Source organism: Schistocerca americana, chromosome X (genome assembly GCF_021461395.2).
Source record: "Schistocerca americana isolate TAMUIC-IGC-003095 chromosome X, iqSchAmer2.1, whole genome shotgun sequence".
Lineage (NCBI taxonomy): Eukaryota > Metazoa > Arthropoda > Insecta > Orthoptera > Acrididae > Schistocerca > Schistocerca americana.
Window position 1 is genome coordinate 796922615 of NC_060130.1, and position 19111 is coordinate 796941725.

At 39.0% G+C, this 19111-nt stretch overlaps 1 protein-coding gene across 2 annotated transcripts in view; it reads right to left on the reverse strand.

Moving 5' to 3' along the window:
- LOC124555195 (cullin-1-like) overlaps nucleotides 1-19111 on the reverse strand; it is a 231548-nt gene that overhangs the window by 54103 nt on the left and 158334 nt on the right. For both annotated transcript variants that reach the window (XR_006968526.1, XM_047129039.1), the window contains exon 12: nucleotides 14451-14569. Coding sequence is in view for 1 of the 2 variants with exons in the window: in XM_047129039.1 (XP_046984995.1) it covers nucleotides 14451-14569 (119 nt within the window). In the remaining variant the exon portion in view is untranslated. The remainder of the gene's footprint in view (nucleotides 1-14450; nucleotides 14570-19111) is intronic.

A 19111-nucleotide genomic window follows, 5' to 3' on the forward strand; every position in this document is an offset into this window, starting at 1 on the left:
AAGACAGCATCTAATACCAACATTAAATATCTGTCAGTTGTCACTGATGTACTCAAATTCATGACATTTTTTACCCAGGAACAGGGAAAAATGCTACTTTCCAAGCCATTTTGTCAAAGGCCAGTGAATTACACTTCACACTTATTTCTCAGAGGGAAAGATGCAGCATGAAGGGTTGCTGACAGATGTAGATGTACCCTAGGGAAGTGTGATGGGACTTTTGATGTTCATGTTGTATACTGATGAGCTAGCAGATAGTATTAATAGTAGCCTGCAGATGATGCAATTATCAATAATGAAATGTATATAAGAAAAAGCTACACAAGTATCCAGTCAGATCTTCAAAAGCTTTAAAAGAGGTGCAAATATTGCCAGCTTCCTTTAAATTTATAGAAATGTGAAATTTAGCACTTGACAAAATTCAACCATGTAATGTCCTACAAATCAGATTAAGATTCTTTATTTGCCACTGACCACATACAGCAGAATAGATCTTCTCAACAATACTTACAGTTGCAATCAAAGTACTAAAATAAATGTTCAAATTACATGTACAGTTTAAGTATCTTATATACATCTATAACCTTAAATATTAATATCAGCATTATCAATATCACAGAACTCTTTTATATTGTAATATGCATTTTTTGTCAGCCAGTCACACAATTTTATTTTGAATTTTTTAAATGGCAAGGAATGAGCAGTGAATGGAAGCTTGTTAAAAATTTTGAGTGTGTTATGTTTGTCAATTGTTTCCCTTATGACACATTCTTCAATGTTGGGTGCAGACTTACAGACATAGATTCACCCTTTTTTTTTTTTTTTTTTTTTTTAATGTTACTGATATGAGAAAAATGTCCCCATATATGTGAGAAAGAGCCCAGAATATGTCATACAATAAAGTTCTTGTTGTAGAAAGTTCTGCTAGAACATAAATACTTTTGGATTAAAGGACATCACTCACTGACAAGCTGAAGCATTGAGTCATCAATAAGCACACACAAAAAGAAAGAAAACTTGCTAGCTTTTGGAGCAATCCTTATACTAGCTACTCTAGCTCATAAAATGATTGCTCTGAAAGCTAGTAAGTTTTTTTCACTTTTTGTGCACCTATCAACAACTCAATGCTTCTGTTTTTCAATGGGTGGTCTCCAATAACCCAAAAGTATTTTCATATGAACACAATTATTTCTGACCATATCTCTCTGTTGCCGTATGAGGTAAGACATTTGTGAGATCTTTTTACAGACTTGGTTGATATGCTCTTACCAATTAAGTTCAATGTCAATAAGTATTCCTCAGAGTTTGACACATTTATTTTTTTATTTTCTTAGACACCAATTTAATAGAGAGTCAAGGATTTATTCCATAACGTTATCAACTATTGAGAAGTTGTGTTGTGAAGTAAGTAAAGTTGTATCACCAGCCTACCAGATTACACACTGTGATACACAATGGGACAGGTGATTGACAGCCAAAATGAAACAAAAAGAGTGGCCAAAGATGGAGCCCTTTAGACACCCGTAACAATTTCTACTAACAGGGAATGTCTATTTCTAATTGAGATAAACTGTCTTCTATTGTTTAGGTAGAAAGAAATTACTGTTACGTAGATCTGTGCACACCATAATACTCCAATTTTGTTATTAATCTGTTAAAAGGAGTGCAGTTAAATGCTTTACTTAGACAACAAGTAACAACATATTCAGTATGTGGACTAGGTTATGATTGAGGTAGTGTTGACTGGGGTGGGTAGAGGGAAAGGGAGGCAGGAGGCAGAGAGAGGGATTTGGGGTGGGTGAGTAGCAGCTTGTAGGGAGATAGCTCCTTTGACAGCAAGGAATACGGGAGGGCGAGATGGAAGGCATACAGGCTAGGCATGTGATGTACAGTTGTCAAAGCTGATGTGGGTTATGAATTAGCAACGGGTGACAGGACAGAGGAAAGGGAAACTTTTGGATGGGAGTTGTGGAGACAGTGGGTTACTGGAGATTATGGGAGCGGATGATGTGTTGTAAACGTATCTCATACCTGCATTGTTCAAAGAAGCTGGTGATGGAGGAAGGAGCCAGATGGTCCAGGTTGTGAAGCAGCCACTGAAATTGAGCATGTCATACTTAGCTGCACGTTGTGCCAGTGGATGGACAACTTCATTTTCAGCAACAGTCTGGTGATGACCATTCATCCTGGTGGACAGCTGGTTGGTAGTCACACCAATATAAGAAGCTGTGCAGTGTTTTCAGCAGAGTTGGTATATGATGTGGCTGCTTCACACCTGGCCTGGCCTCTGATGGGGTACGGCAAGCCTGGGAGAGGACTGGAATGGTGCTGGGTGGGTGGATTGGGTAGGTCTTACGCCTTGGTCTACGACAGTAGGCAGAGGGAGTGGCATAGGGATGGACTAGGCTGTTATGTAGGTTGGGTAGGTGACGTAATATGACTTTAGGAGGGGTGGGAAGGATATTGGGTAGGATGACCCTCATTTCAATGCATAATGATAGGTACCATAATCAAAGCCCTGGTGAAGGATATGTTCAGTTGTTCCGGTCCACGGTGATATTTGCTGATGAGGTAAAAGCTACTTTGTGGATGATTCTTGGGGGCAGTGGGAGAATTGGGAGTGTGTGAGGATACAGCATGGGATATCTGTTTGTGGAGTTGGTTTAGGGAGTATTGCCTGTCTCTGAAAGCCTTCATGAAACCTTCAGCATACTGACTGGGTGAGCCAGTTCTCATCACTGCAGATATATTGTCCATGGGTGGCTGGGTTGTATGGGAGCAATTTCTTGCTGTGGGATGGATGGCAGCTGTCAAAATGCAGGTACTGTTGGTTGTTAGAGGGGCTAATGTGGACATAGGTACAGATGGAACTGTCAGCAAGGTGGAGGTCAATGTGCAGGAAGGTGGCACGTGGTGTACAGGAGGACCAGTTGAAGGGGATGGGAGATAAGGTACTGAGGTTTTGAAAGAATGCAATAGGACATCTTTGCCCTGACTTCAGATCATGAAGATATCATCACTGAACCTTAATCAGACTAGGGGGTGGGAGTTTTGGGAGGCGAGGAAGGATTTCTCCAGGTGGCCCATAAACATGCTCGTATAAAAGGGTGTGGGGTGCCCTTAACTGTGCTGCATATTTGTTTGTGTACCTGCCCAGGAAAGGCAGTTGTGAGTCATGATATAATTGTTAACATGTATAAGGTAAAAGTTGGTGGGTTTGGAGTTTGGAAGACATTGGGAGAGGTAGTTTTCAATAGCAACAAGCCCATAAACATGAGGGATGTTTGTGTGTATAAGGAGGTGACATCAAAAATGATGAGTAGGGACCGAGGATGTAAAAGGATGGGAATGGTGGAGATTTGGTGAAGGAAGTGGTTAGTATCTCTGATGTGAGAGGATAGGTTTTGAGCTATTTATTAGAGGTGTTGTTCAACAAGTGCAGAAATTCTTTCAGTAGGAACCCAGTAGCCAGCTTCAATAGGATGTTCAGGATTGTTGGGTTTGTGGATTTTGGGGAGCATTTAGTATGTGGGAGTGCAGGGTGTTGTTAGGTAGAGGAGGGAAATGTTCTCGAGGGAGAGGCTCTGGGGAAAGGCCTATGGATTTTGTTAGGGATTGGGGGTTATGTTGGACTTCTGGGATGGGATCAATATGGCAGAGCCTGTAGGTGGAATAGTCAGGCAGTTGGTGGAGGCCATCTGTCAGCTAGTCATTGTGACTGATTATGACAGTGGTGGTTCCTTTGCCTGCAGGGAGGATGATTATGTCGGGATCTGTTTTCACATTATGTATGGGTGTCCTTTCTCCTTTGTGTGGTCAGTGTTCATAGGAAGGGACCTGGGCAAGGATGGTGGGGTCAAGTTGAAGGTTATGAATTACTGCAAGGTGACCAGGGGGTGATTAGGTGGGACAGAGGGAGGGTAACAGTTGGATGGTGATATGAACTGAAAGAAGCAAAGTTCAGTGTTGGGGTTAGGCTGGCTTTGGTTAGCTCAGACTGGTTCAGGCCCATTGATGATATCTTCATGATCTGTACTCAGGACCAAGGCATCCTATCCGAATTCCTTCACAACAACAACACCTTTTCTCTCATCCCCTTCACTTGGTCCTCCTGTACCCCATGTGCCATCTTCCTGTATGTTGAGCTCCACCTGTCTGATGGCTTCATCCACACCTATGTCCCCATTAAACCCACTAACCACCAACAGTACCTACATTTTGACAGTTGCCATCCCTCCCACACCAAAAAATCCCTCCCACACAGCCTAGTCACCCATGGACAATGTATACGCAGTGACAAGAACTCCCTTGTCCAGTATGCTGAAGGTTTCATGAAGGCCTTCACTGACACACAATGTGTCCTATACTTACTCCATAAACAGATATCCCACCCCATATCTTCATACACTCCATGTGCTCCCACCACCCCAAAGGTTTATCTACAAAGTAGCTTCCATCTCGTCACCTAATATCTCTGTGGACTGAGACAACCAAACTGTGTCCTCCATTAGGACTTCATTTCTCATCATGCCCTGAAATTAGGGACATCCTACTCAACATTATCCACTTCCATCCATCCTAAGGGGTGTACCATCGCCCACTCAATCTACACAACAGCCTAGTCCATCCCTACGCCACTCCCACTCCCGATCCCTTGCCATGCGGATCATCTCCCTGGGGCATATCAAGGTGCAAGACCTGCCCAATCCACCTAGACAGCACCCCCTACTCCAGTCCCGTCACAGGTTTGTCCTACCCCAATAAAGGCTGGGCACCTGCTAAAAGCAGCCATGTAATGTATCAACTCTCCTCCAAACACTGCACAGCTTTTTATGTCGGCATGACTATCAACTAGCTGACCACAAGGATGAATGGTCACTGCCAAACTGTTGCCACCAAGAACAAAGATGACCACCTGGTGGCACAACACACAGCTGAACACAGCACGCTCAATTTCAGTGGCTGCTTCACTACCGAGACCATACAGATTCTTCCCTCCACCACCAGATTCTCTGAACTATGCAGATGGGAGCTATTCTTACAACACATCCACCACACTCATGACCTCAGTCTCCTGTAACCCACTGTCTCTGCAACCTCCACCCCTATCTCTGTCCTGTCACCTACAACCAATTCGTGTCCCCATGTCAGCTTCAGCTTGTGCCTCTCCCCACTGGTCCAGACCACCATGCATCACATGCCTAGCCCATATACCTGCCACCCCTCTTTCCTTCACTCCTAGCTGGCAAATGGGCTACCTCCTTCTGAACTGCTAGTCACCCACCCCTGATCCTTCTACATGCCTCCCCCCTCCCTCTAACTCTCTCTTTACCCACCCCACCAGTACCTAGTCCACCTGCTGAAAAGCAGCACTGGCACTGCTAGTCCAGCTGGCACAATGTAGGGGCATAAACAGAAACTGGTTGGTAGTTCTGGGGGAGCTGTTTTTCACCCTTTTTGAATATAGGGTAACTTCTAATATTTTGAGTGAATCTGTAGAAAGTCTATACTCTAAACATTTATTACAAAAGAAACTTAGTGGCTTAGTAACAAAGTGAACTGTCCTTTAACAACATAACCAGACATTAAGTAGCAGTCCATACTTTTGGAATTAGATAATTTGGTAACAGTTTTACACACCTTATCAGGTGTGGTTTTATCCCAATGAAACAAAGACCCTTCAGACACCTGCAGTCCAAGCAGCACTGGTCCACCCACAATTCTGTCCACATTAAACCCATCAACAGTCCCTGAATTTCAACAGCTGCCATCCCTTCCACACAAAAAGTTCCTCCCATACAGGCTACCCACCAGTGGACAACGTGCCACGAGTCTGTGGCCTTAAATTTGTCTTTGAGTTCTCTGACTAGTGTAACAAATTAGTCATTCAATTCTCCTGGATCAAGTAGAGTTTGACATAACTGATTGAAAGAATTATCTTGTCTGTTAACTTCCCATGATGAACTATACTTATGTCCATCACCTTCTACATACCTTTCAACTGCTACTTTTACGGCTATTATGAGCTTAGCTTTGTAATACCTTTTACTTCTACAGTAAGCATTGCAAACAAAATCTCTCTGTTCAGCCCCTCAATTATCCTCACTTCTATTTATTTGATGTAGTATCAGCATGTTTTTCTAATTACTGCCAGTTCATTTGTATGCCAGCTAATTATTGTATTTTTACATTTACCTGGGGAGCTATCATTTAGTAATAGGACACTTGAATACCATAAGTCTCTATATTTTTTACAAGTGTCATCAAAAACATTCTCAACTCCAGTTATTTCTGTTTGACACTCATTTACAGAGTCCCAATTTGTGCTCTTTAACTTGTAAATAAATGAATCAATCAAAATAATAATAAATAAATAATCAATAAATAATCTCTCTGACATCCCACCCATGCCACAAAATTATTGTGACAAATTAGTTGCTTATGATAAAGTGTTAGAAGCAATCTGCAAATTGCTGAGGCTAGCCAAGTATCCCTCTCTATGTGTATTAACAATAATATTGTTTAGACATGCATCTTTATGAGTAGGACTTTATTCATGCAATGTCAATATTAAAATCCTTGCAGATAACAACCTTTGTTTTAGACTTAAAAAGTTTTTCAGCTCTAATTCAAACTATTCAAAAATATATTTATGCCTCCATCTGGAAACCTATACAGGCTAATTATTATTATATTTTCTTCAGTCTGTCTTATACAACTAAACTCAGCATTTATTTCTGAAAATTTATGGTGTCACTAGTCTGTTCAAAATTACTTTAGCATCAACAGTTCAGCAGGAACACATGGAGGCACAGAGTAGATTAGCCATGTCATACAAAGAACTCACATATAATCTTACATTTAATTCAACTTGCTCAGACTTGTATACTACTAACTTTGTAACTATGCAATTTGCATCAATGTGTTCTGGAAGAGCTGCACTATGTTTTCATTTCATTTTTATTTGTGGCAATGAATTATGAAGATGGTATGCAGATAGTTTGTTAAAATGCATTTTCTGATAACGTCACTGAATTTTGGACATGCAAGAATTTTTTTTGTTATTGAAATTACGTAAATACATTAAATGAATGAAATCTTAAAAATATCTCAAATTTTCATATGCTTCAAACTAAAGTTGTGTAAGAGTTTTCTTACATGAGATAATTTCAGTTAAATATTATGAACAATGGTTGCTCACATGTCCAGTACTAAAAAGTTGCTCACATGGTTTTGTTATGAGAAACAGATTGCTATGTTTATTATTAAAGCACTCCATCTTCAGGCCACAAGTGGCCCATCCGACCACCGTTTCATCCTCAGTTGAGGATGCGGATAGGAGGGGCGTGTGGTCAGCACACCGCTCTCCCAGTTGTTATGATGGTTTTCTATGACCGGATGTTTATTATTAAGCTGTAATTAATTTTTCTGATATGCCTACTAATTTCAAACATAACAAAATATAAGAGTCATGCATGTTTACTTATCTCAAATAGGCCAACCAATACTGGGAGCAAGAACAAAAGCAATATAAAAAATACAGGGTGATTCAAAAAGAATACCACAACTTTAGGAATTTAAAACTCTGCAACGACAAAAGGCAGAGCTAAGCACTATCTGTCGGCGAATTAAGGGAGCTATAAAGTTTCATTTAGGTGTACATTTGTTCGCTTGAGGCGCTGTTGACTAGGCGTCAGCGTCAGTTGATGCTAAGATGGCGACCGCTCAACAGAAAGCTTTTTGTGTTATTGAGTACGGCAGAAGTGAATCGACGACAGTTGTTCAGCGTGCATTTCGAACGAAGTATGGTGTTAAACCTCCTGATAGGTGGTGTATTAAACGTTGGTATAAACAGTTTACAGAGAATGGGTGTTGGTGCAAAGGGAAAAGTTCTGGACGGCCGAGAACGAGTGATGAAAATGTAGCACGTATCCAGCAAGCATTTGTTCGCAGCCCAGGAAAATCGACTCGCAGAGCTAGCAGAGAGCTGCAAATTCCACAATCAACTGTATGGAGAGTCCTATGAAAAAGGTTAGTTATTGGCACTTATCTGTCCGTAACTACCTGAACGTCAACTACCCGAGGCGATGGATCGGCCGCCAGGCAGCCCGTGACAGAGCACTTCATCACTGGCCTCCAAGAAGCCCTGATCTTACCCCCTGCGATTTTTTCTTATGGGGGTATGTTAAGGATATGGAGTTTCGGCCAGCTCTCCCAGCCACCATTGATGATTTGAAATGAGAAATAACAGCAGCTATCCAAACTGTTACGCCTGATATGCTACAGAGAGTGTGGAACGAGTTGGAGTATCGGGTTGATATTGCTTGAGTGTCTGGAGGGGGCCATATTGAACATCTCTGAACTTTTTTTTGAGTGAAAAAAAAACCTTTTAAAATACTCTTTGTAATGATGTATAACAGAAGGTTATATTATGTTTGTTTCATTAAATACACATTTTTAAAGTTGTGGTATTCTTTTTGGATCACCCTGTATTACTTCAGTATTGCAGCAGTTATATTGTAGCCAATAATATTTATATTGTGTGAGATATACTGAGTTCCTGAGATGAACTTCATTTGGAGTTAGTTGTTGATAAAGCCTCCTCATTAAAATGTAAAAATTTATGAAATTGTAACTTTGTTATGTAGCTACTTTTCATTGCAAATTGTGCACTTCAAACATGCAGCTGAATCCACCTATACTTCATTTCTATTGTAATGATGGAAAAACTCTACTAAAATCACTCTCATCATTATGTCAGATGCTTGAAGTATCACTGTAACTGTTATTGTTATTATTTAATGAATTATCATTTCCTCCACTGATGCTGTACGTATGTTTATCGGACTTCTTCCAGTCTTCAGACATTATGTTCCTAACAGATTTTTTTATGCATGCTTGGGCTGCAGAAAGGGTATATTATTATTATTATTATTATTATTATTATTATTTCTGGTCATGTAACCGTTTAATATGGGTCCATATTAACTATGTTGGGTTGAAATGTTAGTGCTAAGGTGGTAGCTTAATGGTTGTATATCCACATATATTTTGTACATGCTGAACTGTGTTGTATGGAGAGATATTAGTCCCAGAAGCTCCACTTTTCTAAGGTTATCATTTACATTGATCTTATGATGCTGAAGACAATAAATAATTTCACCCTTTTGCTTCACCCTGTCAACAACTGAATCATAAGGAGCATTAACTAGAAGAATTGTTGATGGTTTTCTCACATTCTGAATTAGGAAGTCTATGAATCACTTTGTAAACTTAACATGTTGTATTTCTTCATGATAATCTACTATCTTCTTTGATTTAAAATGCAGGAGACCTTTTGAGAGAAAACCTTGCGAGGTGCCCACCGGGCAGTCAGTCCCATTGCCAGAAATCATTGCCATTGTTCCTTTATTTTTGTCAACAGACAGCCCAGCTTAACAATGTGACCAAAACTGGCCCAAGTCTCATAAACCCACACTACTACATCTACATTAATGCCATGAATCTACCTTAAAAATTGGCATCGCCATGAAGGTACATTCTCCCTCACTGTCAACAACTTATGGCCACAGAAATACCCATAGCAAAATCCTAGATAATACAATGGTGTGTGCAACTGCCTTGAAAAGGATCTGATTCCTTAAGGGTGACCAATACCATGCTGAGTTTGGGATTTATGTTTTTGAGATAATAACTGCAAACATGATGACAAATCATATCCTCAGCAAATCAATATGTATTGGTAATCTGCTTATTCACACAACATTTCTTTTCCCTGAGAGTTTCAAGATTTGACGTTCATCCAACTTCCTTTTATTTCTTGAGGATTTCCTTGCCAATCTTGTTTATGTTCAGAACTGCAACAGTTGTATCAATTACATTGTTAATGGAGAGCAGTGGGCCACCATCAAGTTTTTCACTCTCAAAGTAAGCATGTAATGTGCAAACTATGTATGTTGACTGATCTCATACGGTAATCCTCCTGGCCAAGAGAATGACACAAAACATTTCCAGTCATGACTTTCGACGAACTTCTTTCTGACATTGTTCAGTACTGCACAACAAATAACAGTAACAACAAATACAATAACAACACTGCAACCAGCAAGCTGCCTCAAACTGTCCCATAATGCAAGTGGGAAGTGTTGTGGTGGTAGGGTGAAGGTTTGGCATGGGCTCTACCCCCCACTCACCCCCTCACCACTCCTTTGCCCCTTTATGCCTTTCTGTTTCTGCTGTAGGTGTCACTGTAATTTTAAGCAGACTATAATTTTGAAAATTTCAGGAAGTACTTGATGTAAATTCTAACACCACAATTTTTCCTGTGCTTCCTACACATTATGTCAGCTACACTGTATCCTTGAGCAATTAAATTGTCAACTTGATTTTCTGTTAGCCATAGTTCTGAAACACATATCACATCTACATCCTTAATGCTACAAAAATGTTCCAATTCTAATGGTTTATTTCTTATACAACAGATATTGACAAGCAGTAACACAGATATTTTATCACTGTTTTCCTCCCCAATCGAGTACTCATCTGACACGGTATATTCAAATCATACGTATTGTAATTGTCTAAGTTGGAACTGCTGAAATTTTGACTTCCATTAAAAAAGCATTTTCATCATCACTCTTGGTTGTGATAGAAATCAGTACTGTTCCACCACATTGGAAGCTAAATTCATATCTCTCAAAGGTTTAAGGTGTTTAATACCTCACCACATGTTTGATGTCATGTGAACTACATCTGAGATCTTATGATCAATGACTTTCCCTTTCTGTTGATGTGGAACCCATGTGCTGCATGAAATCATTTCCCTAGTGTGCTTATATCAATGTATGTTGCACTTTTAAATTGCCTGCATACATTCTGCACAGCTTTATTTATCTCTTTTACTTCCTTATTCACACAGGACCAATTATGTAGACCTTGATGATTGGGTACAGAAAAAATTACCGCATTTTCATTTCTGAATTTGTGTTGTCTGTGTTTAAGTGAAAGCACGAAATCTTTTGCATCATTTTTTGCTGCATCCCTGCAAGAAAGACAGAAAAATCACTACTGTTTAGCACTTAATTTTTTTTGTGACTGACTGCAGTTGCTGCCTTGAAATTTGCACCTGGTTTTATGCTGTTGATCTCATATCTACACATACTTTGCAGTTCGGAGGCAATCAGTGTAAATGTCTATCTTACATGTATCTGTTGTGGGAGAATCACTGTTATTTGGTCTATAACCAATACAGGTACCTGTGGTGTCTTGAATCACATTTTCTATGTTGTTATTTTTGTCAATGAGAGATCTTGTCACATGGTTACACACTGTTTATTTTTTGCACAGTCCATATTAGAAAATATTTGAAAACAACTGCCATTTACTAAATTTCCATACACTACATGGCAATTTTCACTTTATATATGTTATTTTTATATGACACTTCTGTCTATTTTTCTTAACTGTTTGAACTAACTTGTGGAAGATTTGCCTCATATTGCTTCACTAGTGATTCAGTTGTTTCTTTCTGAAGTTTTGAGATACCCATTTTTAATTCATAAATAATGAGTTGCAAACCTGAAATACATTCTTTCAGCTTCATAATTTCATCTTCACACATTGTACAACTTACTTTTTCACTTCGCAGGACACTATTTTTCACAGTAATACTTTATGAACTATCACACTGGCCACCTTCTTGTATATTTGTTTACAATATTAGTGTGTCACAACTGGAATCAGTCAACACATACAAACAGCTGGGTGTAACAATTTGTATGAATATGAAACGGAATAGTGACATAAGCTTGGACATAGGTAAAGGAGGTGGCAGACTTAGTTAATTGGCAGGATATTAGGTAAATTAAGTCAGTTTCCAAAGTAAATTGTACACGGAACACTTGTGTCTGTCATTAAAGAATATTAGTCAAGTGTGAGGGATCCACACCACATAGAATTACCAGGAGATATTAAATATACTCAAAGAAGTGAAGCATAAATAGTCACAGGTTTGTTTGACTCATGGGAGAGTGCCAGGTATACTGAAAAATCTGAATTGACAGACATTTATGACAGGTGCCAGTTATCTCATGAGAGCTAACTTACAAAATTTCAAGAACTGTTACTAAGTGAAGAATCTAGAAATATACTTAAGCCACCTGCCTCTCTCTCCTATATGACCCGTGAAGAAAGAGTAGACTAATTATGCTGTGTACAGAGGCATTTAAACAGTCATTCTTCCCTCACTCCTTACATAATTGATAATTGGTCAACAGGAAAAACAGATGAAATAATAAATTTTGCCAAAAAAAGAAGAATCATAAAGCAATATTCAAAGTCAAACAAAAGGCAATAATCAAAAAATAAATAAATGCAGGATGAAGGACAAAGGATGAAACCTGCTAACAGCTGGGAAAAGTGCATAAATTATGCAGAGAAAATATGAAAGGAGGTGGTAAACAGCAATGACTTAAATTTCAAAAGAGCTTTGGCACCAAACTGGAAACCAGTATTTCAGCGTACACAAGAACTATGAACTGCTGAAAGGATGAAAGGCTGATCTGAAATCATAGAAGATGGTTAACATGGTTAACTATGTATAAAAAGTGAATGTATCAGAAATGTTAAGAAAATAAATCATTTACGAGCAAAGGAGACCACTCACCAAAAGGCATAAGTGTTGGGTTTTTGACAGGCACATGCAGGAAAAAAAGAAAATTTGCTAGTTTTCAGAATGAATGCTTCCTCATATTGGCAGTTTAGTAAATGTGAAGCAATGACTGACACTAAGCACTCTCGAAGTTACTTACACGTGGAAGATATAAAAGCTGGCACACCAAAAACAGGAGGAAGTATTATCCTCAAAGATGAAATATCTTGTATGGAAATAAAGTTTGGAAAATTTTTTACAGGGGAAAAGAAACCTCAGGAGAAAGGAACTGTTCTGATAAGTAAGCACTTAACCTGAGGCAAAGAAGATGTCCCTCAAATTTTTTGTATAGAAGGTGTAATTGCATCAAATCCCATCGCAAATAACTGACAGTACAGATAGAAACAATTTAGAAACAGCTCAATAGTCCATTTGGTGGCAGCTCTTTTCAGAAAACTTGACTCAAGGATGCTCGTATTTTAGATACAGAAAGGAAAGACCTTAAAGAAACAAAACAGTAGAAAATGAAATCTATAAGTCACTCCATACAATCCTTTTGAAATGAAATTGCTGCTGAATAAAATTTTAATGATTACCTGACAAATACACCAAAATAAATCATTTACAAGTAAAGGAGACCGCTCACCAAAAGGCAGAAATGTTGGGTTTTTGACAGGCACATGCAGGAAAGAAAGAAAATTTGCTAGTTTTCAGAATGAATGCTATAGAAGGTCAGGGAGGTAGCAAAAGAGGATGGAAACTGACTGGCTTCCACAAATTGATGATTTCTGTAGAGAGGGCATTATTTTATTACTAACTGTCAAAAAATTTCTCATGAATAGTCACAGTAAGGCATGCCTCTATACAGTTTAGTGTGGTTATTACACGGCCAGTAAGATCTAAGTTTTTAAGTGGAGTTTTTAGGCTTTTAGGCACTGTCAAACATAAGTCTTTTGTATTTGGAATGAGCACCACAAATTGCAGAACATAATACAACCAAAGCAAAGAGCAATACACTTGTTTACATCATATATCATAAAACTTTCTTAAACACACTATTTATTACACATTATTTTATAGGTTTACAACAAAAGATACATATCTGTTCAAGTGACGTTTTATATGATCAAAAAGTCAGTATAAATTTGAAAAATGAATAAATCATGGAATAATGTAGATAGAGAGGTACAAATTGACACAGATGCTTGGAATGACATGGGGTTTTATTAGAACCAAAAAAATACAAAAGTTCAAAAAATGTCTGACAGATGGTGCTTCATCTAATCAGAATAGCAATAATTAGCATAACAAAGTAAGACAAAGCAAAGATGATGTTCTTTACAGGAAATGCTCAATATGTCCACCATCATTCCTCAACAATAGCTGTAGTCGACGAATAATGTTGTGAACAGCACTTTTAAGCATGTCCGGAGTTATGGTGAGGCATTGGCGTCAGATGTTGTCTTTCAGCATCCCTAGAGATGTCAGTCGATCATGATACACTTGCGACTTCAGGTAACCCCAAAGCTAATAATCGCACAGACTGAGGTCTGGGGAGGCCAAGCATGACGAAAGTGCCGGCTGAGCACACGATCATCACCAAACGATGTGGGCAAGAGATCTTTCACGCGTCTAGCAATACTTTTTTTTTTTTTTGTTCTAATAAAACCCCATGTTGTTCCAAGCATGTGTGCCAATTTTTACCTCTCTATCTACATTATTCCGTGGTTTATTAAGTTTTCAAATTTATACTGACTTTTTGATCACCCAGTATATAGCAATAGATGAATAAGTAACATACCTCCTTTTGAAGCAGTGTGTAACCAGTTCTCCGTTCGATACATTGAACAACCAACAGAGTTTCCTACCACTGCGCTGGCTGTTATAGAACTCTGTGAAAAGATGTACACTATGTACGAGCTGCAAAAATAGATAAAAATATCCTTCAGGTGGTTGCACTCAACAATGGCAAAATTTGTTATTACAGTCTTGTTATTTAAAATGTTACAGATACCACAGAGTTTTTAAACAGGACCAGTGATAACATAATACATTTGAAACTTAATATATTATTTCTGTATGTTGCGAATCAAAGGGGAGGTATAATGAAACAAAACAGTGCCAGTGAGGAGAGAAAACGCTCATTCAGAACTCCAAGCATGAGGCACAGGTAACAGTGCCATGTTTTCAACAAAAAGTTGTAGATAGATATATTAGTAGCCGAAGACATCTGGGATAAGAAGTCACCCTCATCATGCCAACAGCTTTGTCAAAGAGGGCAGAGGAGCACACAGAGGTTCAGGGCACTCTCTTGTCCTAGGGGTGGGAAAATGCCCCTAAAGGCAGAATAATCAGCAATGATCAATGGCATGAGAATGCAGAAGGCAATGGAAACCACTGCATAAAAGACACATATTGTCTATCCACAGAACATGTGACCTATAATCGAAAAATCATCACAATGATCTCTCCATTGGTAAAAGATTCCAGAACAGTCCCCCATTCGGATCTCTGGGAGGGGATTGTCAAGGAGGAGGTGACCATGAGAAAAAGACTGGGTAATCAACAAAAGGATAACTTTGTACGAGCCGGGGCGTGGAATGTCAGAAGCTCGAATGTGGTAGGGAACTAGAAAATCTGAAGAGGGAAATGCAAAGGCTCAATCTAGATAAAGGAGGGGTCAGTGAAGTGAAATGGAAAGAAGAAAAGGATTTTTGGTCAGATGAGTATAGAGTAATATCAACAGCAGCAGAAAATGGTAAACGGGAGTAGGATTTGTTAAGAATAGGAAGGTAGAGCTGGGAGTGTGTTACTGTGACCACTTCAGTGATAGGATTGTCCTTATCAGAATTGGCAGCAAACCAACACCAACAATGATAGTTCAGGTATAAATGCCAACATCACAAGCTGAAGATGAAGAGATAGACATAGTACTCGTATATGAGGATATTGAAAGGGTAATACAATATGTAAAGGGAGATGAAAATCTAACAGCCATGGGGGACTGGAATGCAGTTGTAGGGGAAAGAGTAGAAGAAAAGGTTACAGGAGAATATGGGCTTGGAACAAGGAATGGGAAAGGAGAAAGAATAACTGAGTTCTGTAATAAATTTCAGCTAGTAATAGTGAATACTCTTTACAAGAATCACAAGAGGAGGAGGTATACTTGTAAAAGGCCAGGTGATACGGGAAGATTTCAGTTAGATTACATCATGGTCAGACAGATATTCTGAAATCAAATAGTGGATTTAAAGCATAGCCAGGAGCAGATGTAGACTCAGATCACAACATAGTAGTGATGAAGAGTAGGTTGAAGTTTAAGAGATTAGTCAGGAAGAATCAAAATGCAAAGAAGTGGGATATGGAAGTATCAAGGAATGAGAAGATAAGCTTGAAGTTCTCTGAGACTATAGATACAGCAATAAGGAGTAGCTCAGTAAGCAGTACAGTTGAAGAGGAATGTACATCTCTAAAAAGGGCCAAGTTGGAAAGAAAAACATAGGTACAAAGACAGTAACTGCAAAGAAATCATAGGTAACAGGAGAAATGCTTCAGTTGATTGATGAAAGGAGGAAGTACAAAAATGTTCCGGGAAACTCAGGAATACAGAAATACAAATCACTGAGGAATGAAATAAACAGGAAGTGCAGGGTAGCTTAGACGAAATGGCTGCATGAAAAATGTGAAGAAATTTGAAAAAGAAACGATTGTCGGAAGGACAGACTCAGCATACAGGAAAGTCAAAATAACCTTTGGTGACATTAAAAGCAAGGGTGGTAACATTAAGAGTGCAATGGGAATTCCACTGTTAAATGCAGAGGAGAAAGCAGATAGGTGGAAAGAATACATTGAAAGCCTCTATGAGGGGTAAGATTTGTCTGATGTGATAGAAGAAGAAACAGGAGTCGATTTAGAAGAGATAGGGGATCCAATATTAGAATCAGAATTTAAAAGAGCTTTGGAGGACTTAATATCAAATAAGGCAGAAAGGATAGATAACATTCCATCAGAATTTCTAAAATCTTTGGGGGAAGTGGCAACAAAATGACTATTCATGTTGGTGTGTAGAATGTATGAGTCTGGTGACATACCATCTGACTTTCGAAAAAATATCATCCACATAATTCCAAAGACTTCAAGAGCTGACAAGCGTGAGAATTATCACACAATCAGCTTAACAGCTAATGCATTCAAGTTTCTGACAAGAATAATACACTGAAGAATGGAAAAGAAAATTTCGGATGTACTAGATGACGATCAGTTTGGCTTTAGGAAAGGTAAAGGCATGAGAGAGGCGATTCTGACATTGCAGTTGATAATGGAAGCAAAAATAAAGAGAAAGGAAGACACGTTCATAGGATTTGTTGACCTGGAAAATGTGTTTGACAACGTAAAATGGTGCAAGATATTCGAAATTGTGAGAAAAATAGGGGTAGGCTATAGGGCGAGACAGGTAATATACAATATGTACCAGAGCCAAGAGGGAATAATAGGAGAGGATGACCAAGAACAAAGTGCTCAGATTAAAAAAAGGTGTAAGACAGAGATGTAGTCTTTCGCCCCTACGGTTCAATCTGCACACTGCAGAGGCAATGGTGGAAATGAAAGATTCAGGACTAGAATTAAAATTCAAGGTGAAAGGATATCAATGATATGATTCGCTGATGACAGTGTTATCCTGAGTGAAAGTGAAGAAGAATTACATGATCTGCTGAACGGAATGATCAGTCTAATGAGTACAGAGTATGGATTGAGAGTAAACTGAAGAAAGGCAAAGGTAATGAGAAGTCATAGAAATGAGAACAGTGAGAAACTTAACATCAGGATTGATGGTCATGAAGTAGATGAAATTAAGGAATTCTGCTACCTAGGCATTAAAATAACCAGTGATGGGCAGAGGAAAGAGGATGTCAAAAGCAGGCTAGCAATGGCAAAAAGGGCATTCCTGGCCTAGAGAAGTCTATTAATATCAAACACAGGCCTTAATTTGAGGAAGAAATGTCTGAGAATGTACGTCTGGAGTTCAGCATTGTACGGTAGTGAACCGTGTACTATGGGAAAACTGGAACAGAATAGAATCGAAGCATTTGAGATGTTGAAAATCAGGTGGACTGACAAGTTAAGGATTGAGGAGGTCTGCTCAGAAGCGAAGAGGAAAGGAATATGTGGGAAACATTGATAAGGAAGAGGGACAGGATGATATCACATCTGTTAAGACCTCAGAGAATGACTTCCATGGTACTAGAGGTGGCTGTAGAGGGAGAAAACTGTAAAGGAAGACAGAGATTGGAATACATCCAGCAAAAGATTTAGGATGTAGGTTGCAAGGGCTACTCTGAGATGAAGAGGTTGGCAAAGGAGAGGAATTCTTGGCAGGCCACATCAAACCAGTCAGAAGACTGATGGGAAAAAAAAGAAAAGAAAAGAAAAGGAAAGGAAAAAGAAAACTGTTGATTTTCCATGTTATTTTTTTGTCAAATTAGTGCCATTTTTCAACAATTTCATTGTTAATTTTTAATGGCTTATTTTCAAGTATGTTATTCATTTGGGTCTTATTTTATCATTTTTCAATGTTATGGTCAAAATAATAGTAATTCCATGTGACTCAACAGCTTGGTCAAGTCTTTTAATTGGACGCTGCTTCAGTGACTTTGGCATCCCTAACCTACCACACCAATCCTACCAAGGAAATGGGACCTACAGTTTAATCCAAACCATGTGTCATTCCTGGTGAACCTACACTTTATTGAAAGGTACATGCTAGGTTAAACACAGACTGAAATATTCTGCAGTCCAACCCGGATTCAGTCCTGTGACCTTTCGCTTTCCAGGGATGCACTTTATCATTTGACCCCCCCCCCCCCCCCCCAGGTGCAAAATGTTCATATACCAAGTAGTGTAGGGTACAACAATCAGCTGCAGATAATGTTTTATTGTATATCTATATTTCCATCCCTGTGTGGCCATCTTCAGTGCAGTAAATGTAAGTTAAAGCATTAAAACCACACACACACACACACACACACACACACACACACACACTACCAACTGGACTATTCACACCAAAGGCTGAGTTAACACGGAAGATGGTCACACAGTGACCAAATTCTGGATATGCAATAAAAATTATTTGTGACTGATTGCTGCACCCTTTACTACTTGAAATAAACATAGCTTCTGGGCACATTTCCTTCCCCATGGAACCAAACCTTATGTGTGTTGTGACTCGCAGATCATTCAAAGTGCTGCCGCGCAATTACGCATGTCGTCTACATGCGGCGCTGTCTGCCAGCCGTGCAGCAGCCGCGCCACCTAAGCGGCCAGCCAGCCAGCGGACTCAGTGCTCATTCGAATGTTACTGTGTTCACATATCTTACTTTGTCAACTTACTCAGTGACTTAAATGTGTTGTGTAGTTTCGAAATATATGTGTTCAACTTGACATTAAACAATTGGCGACGAG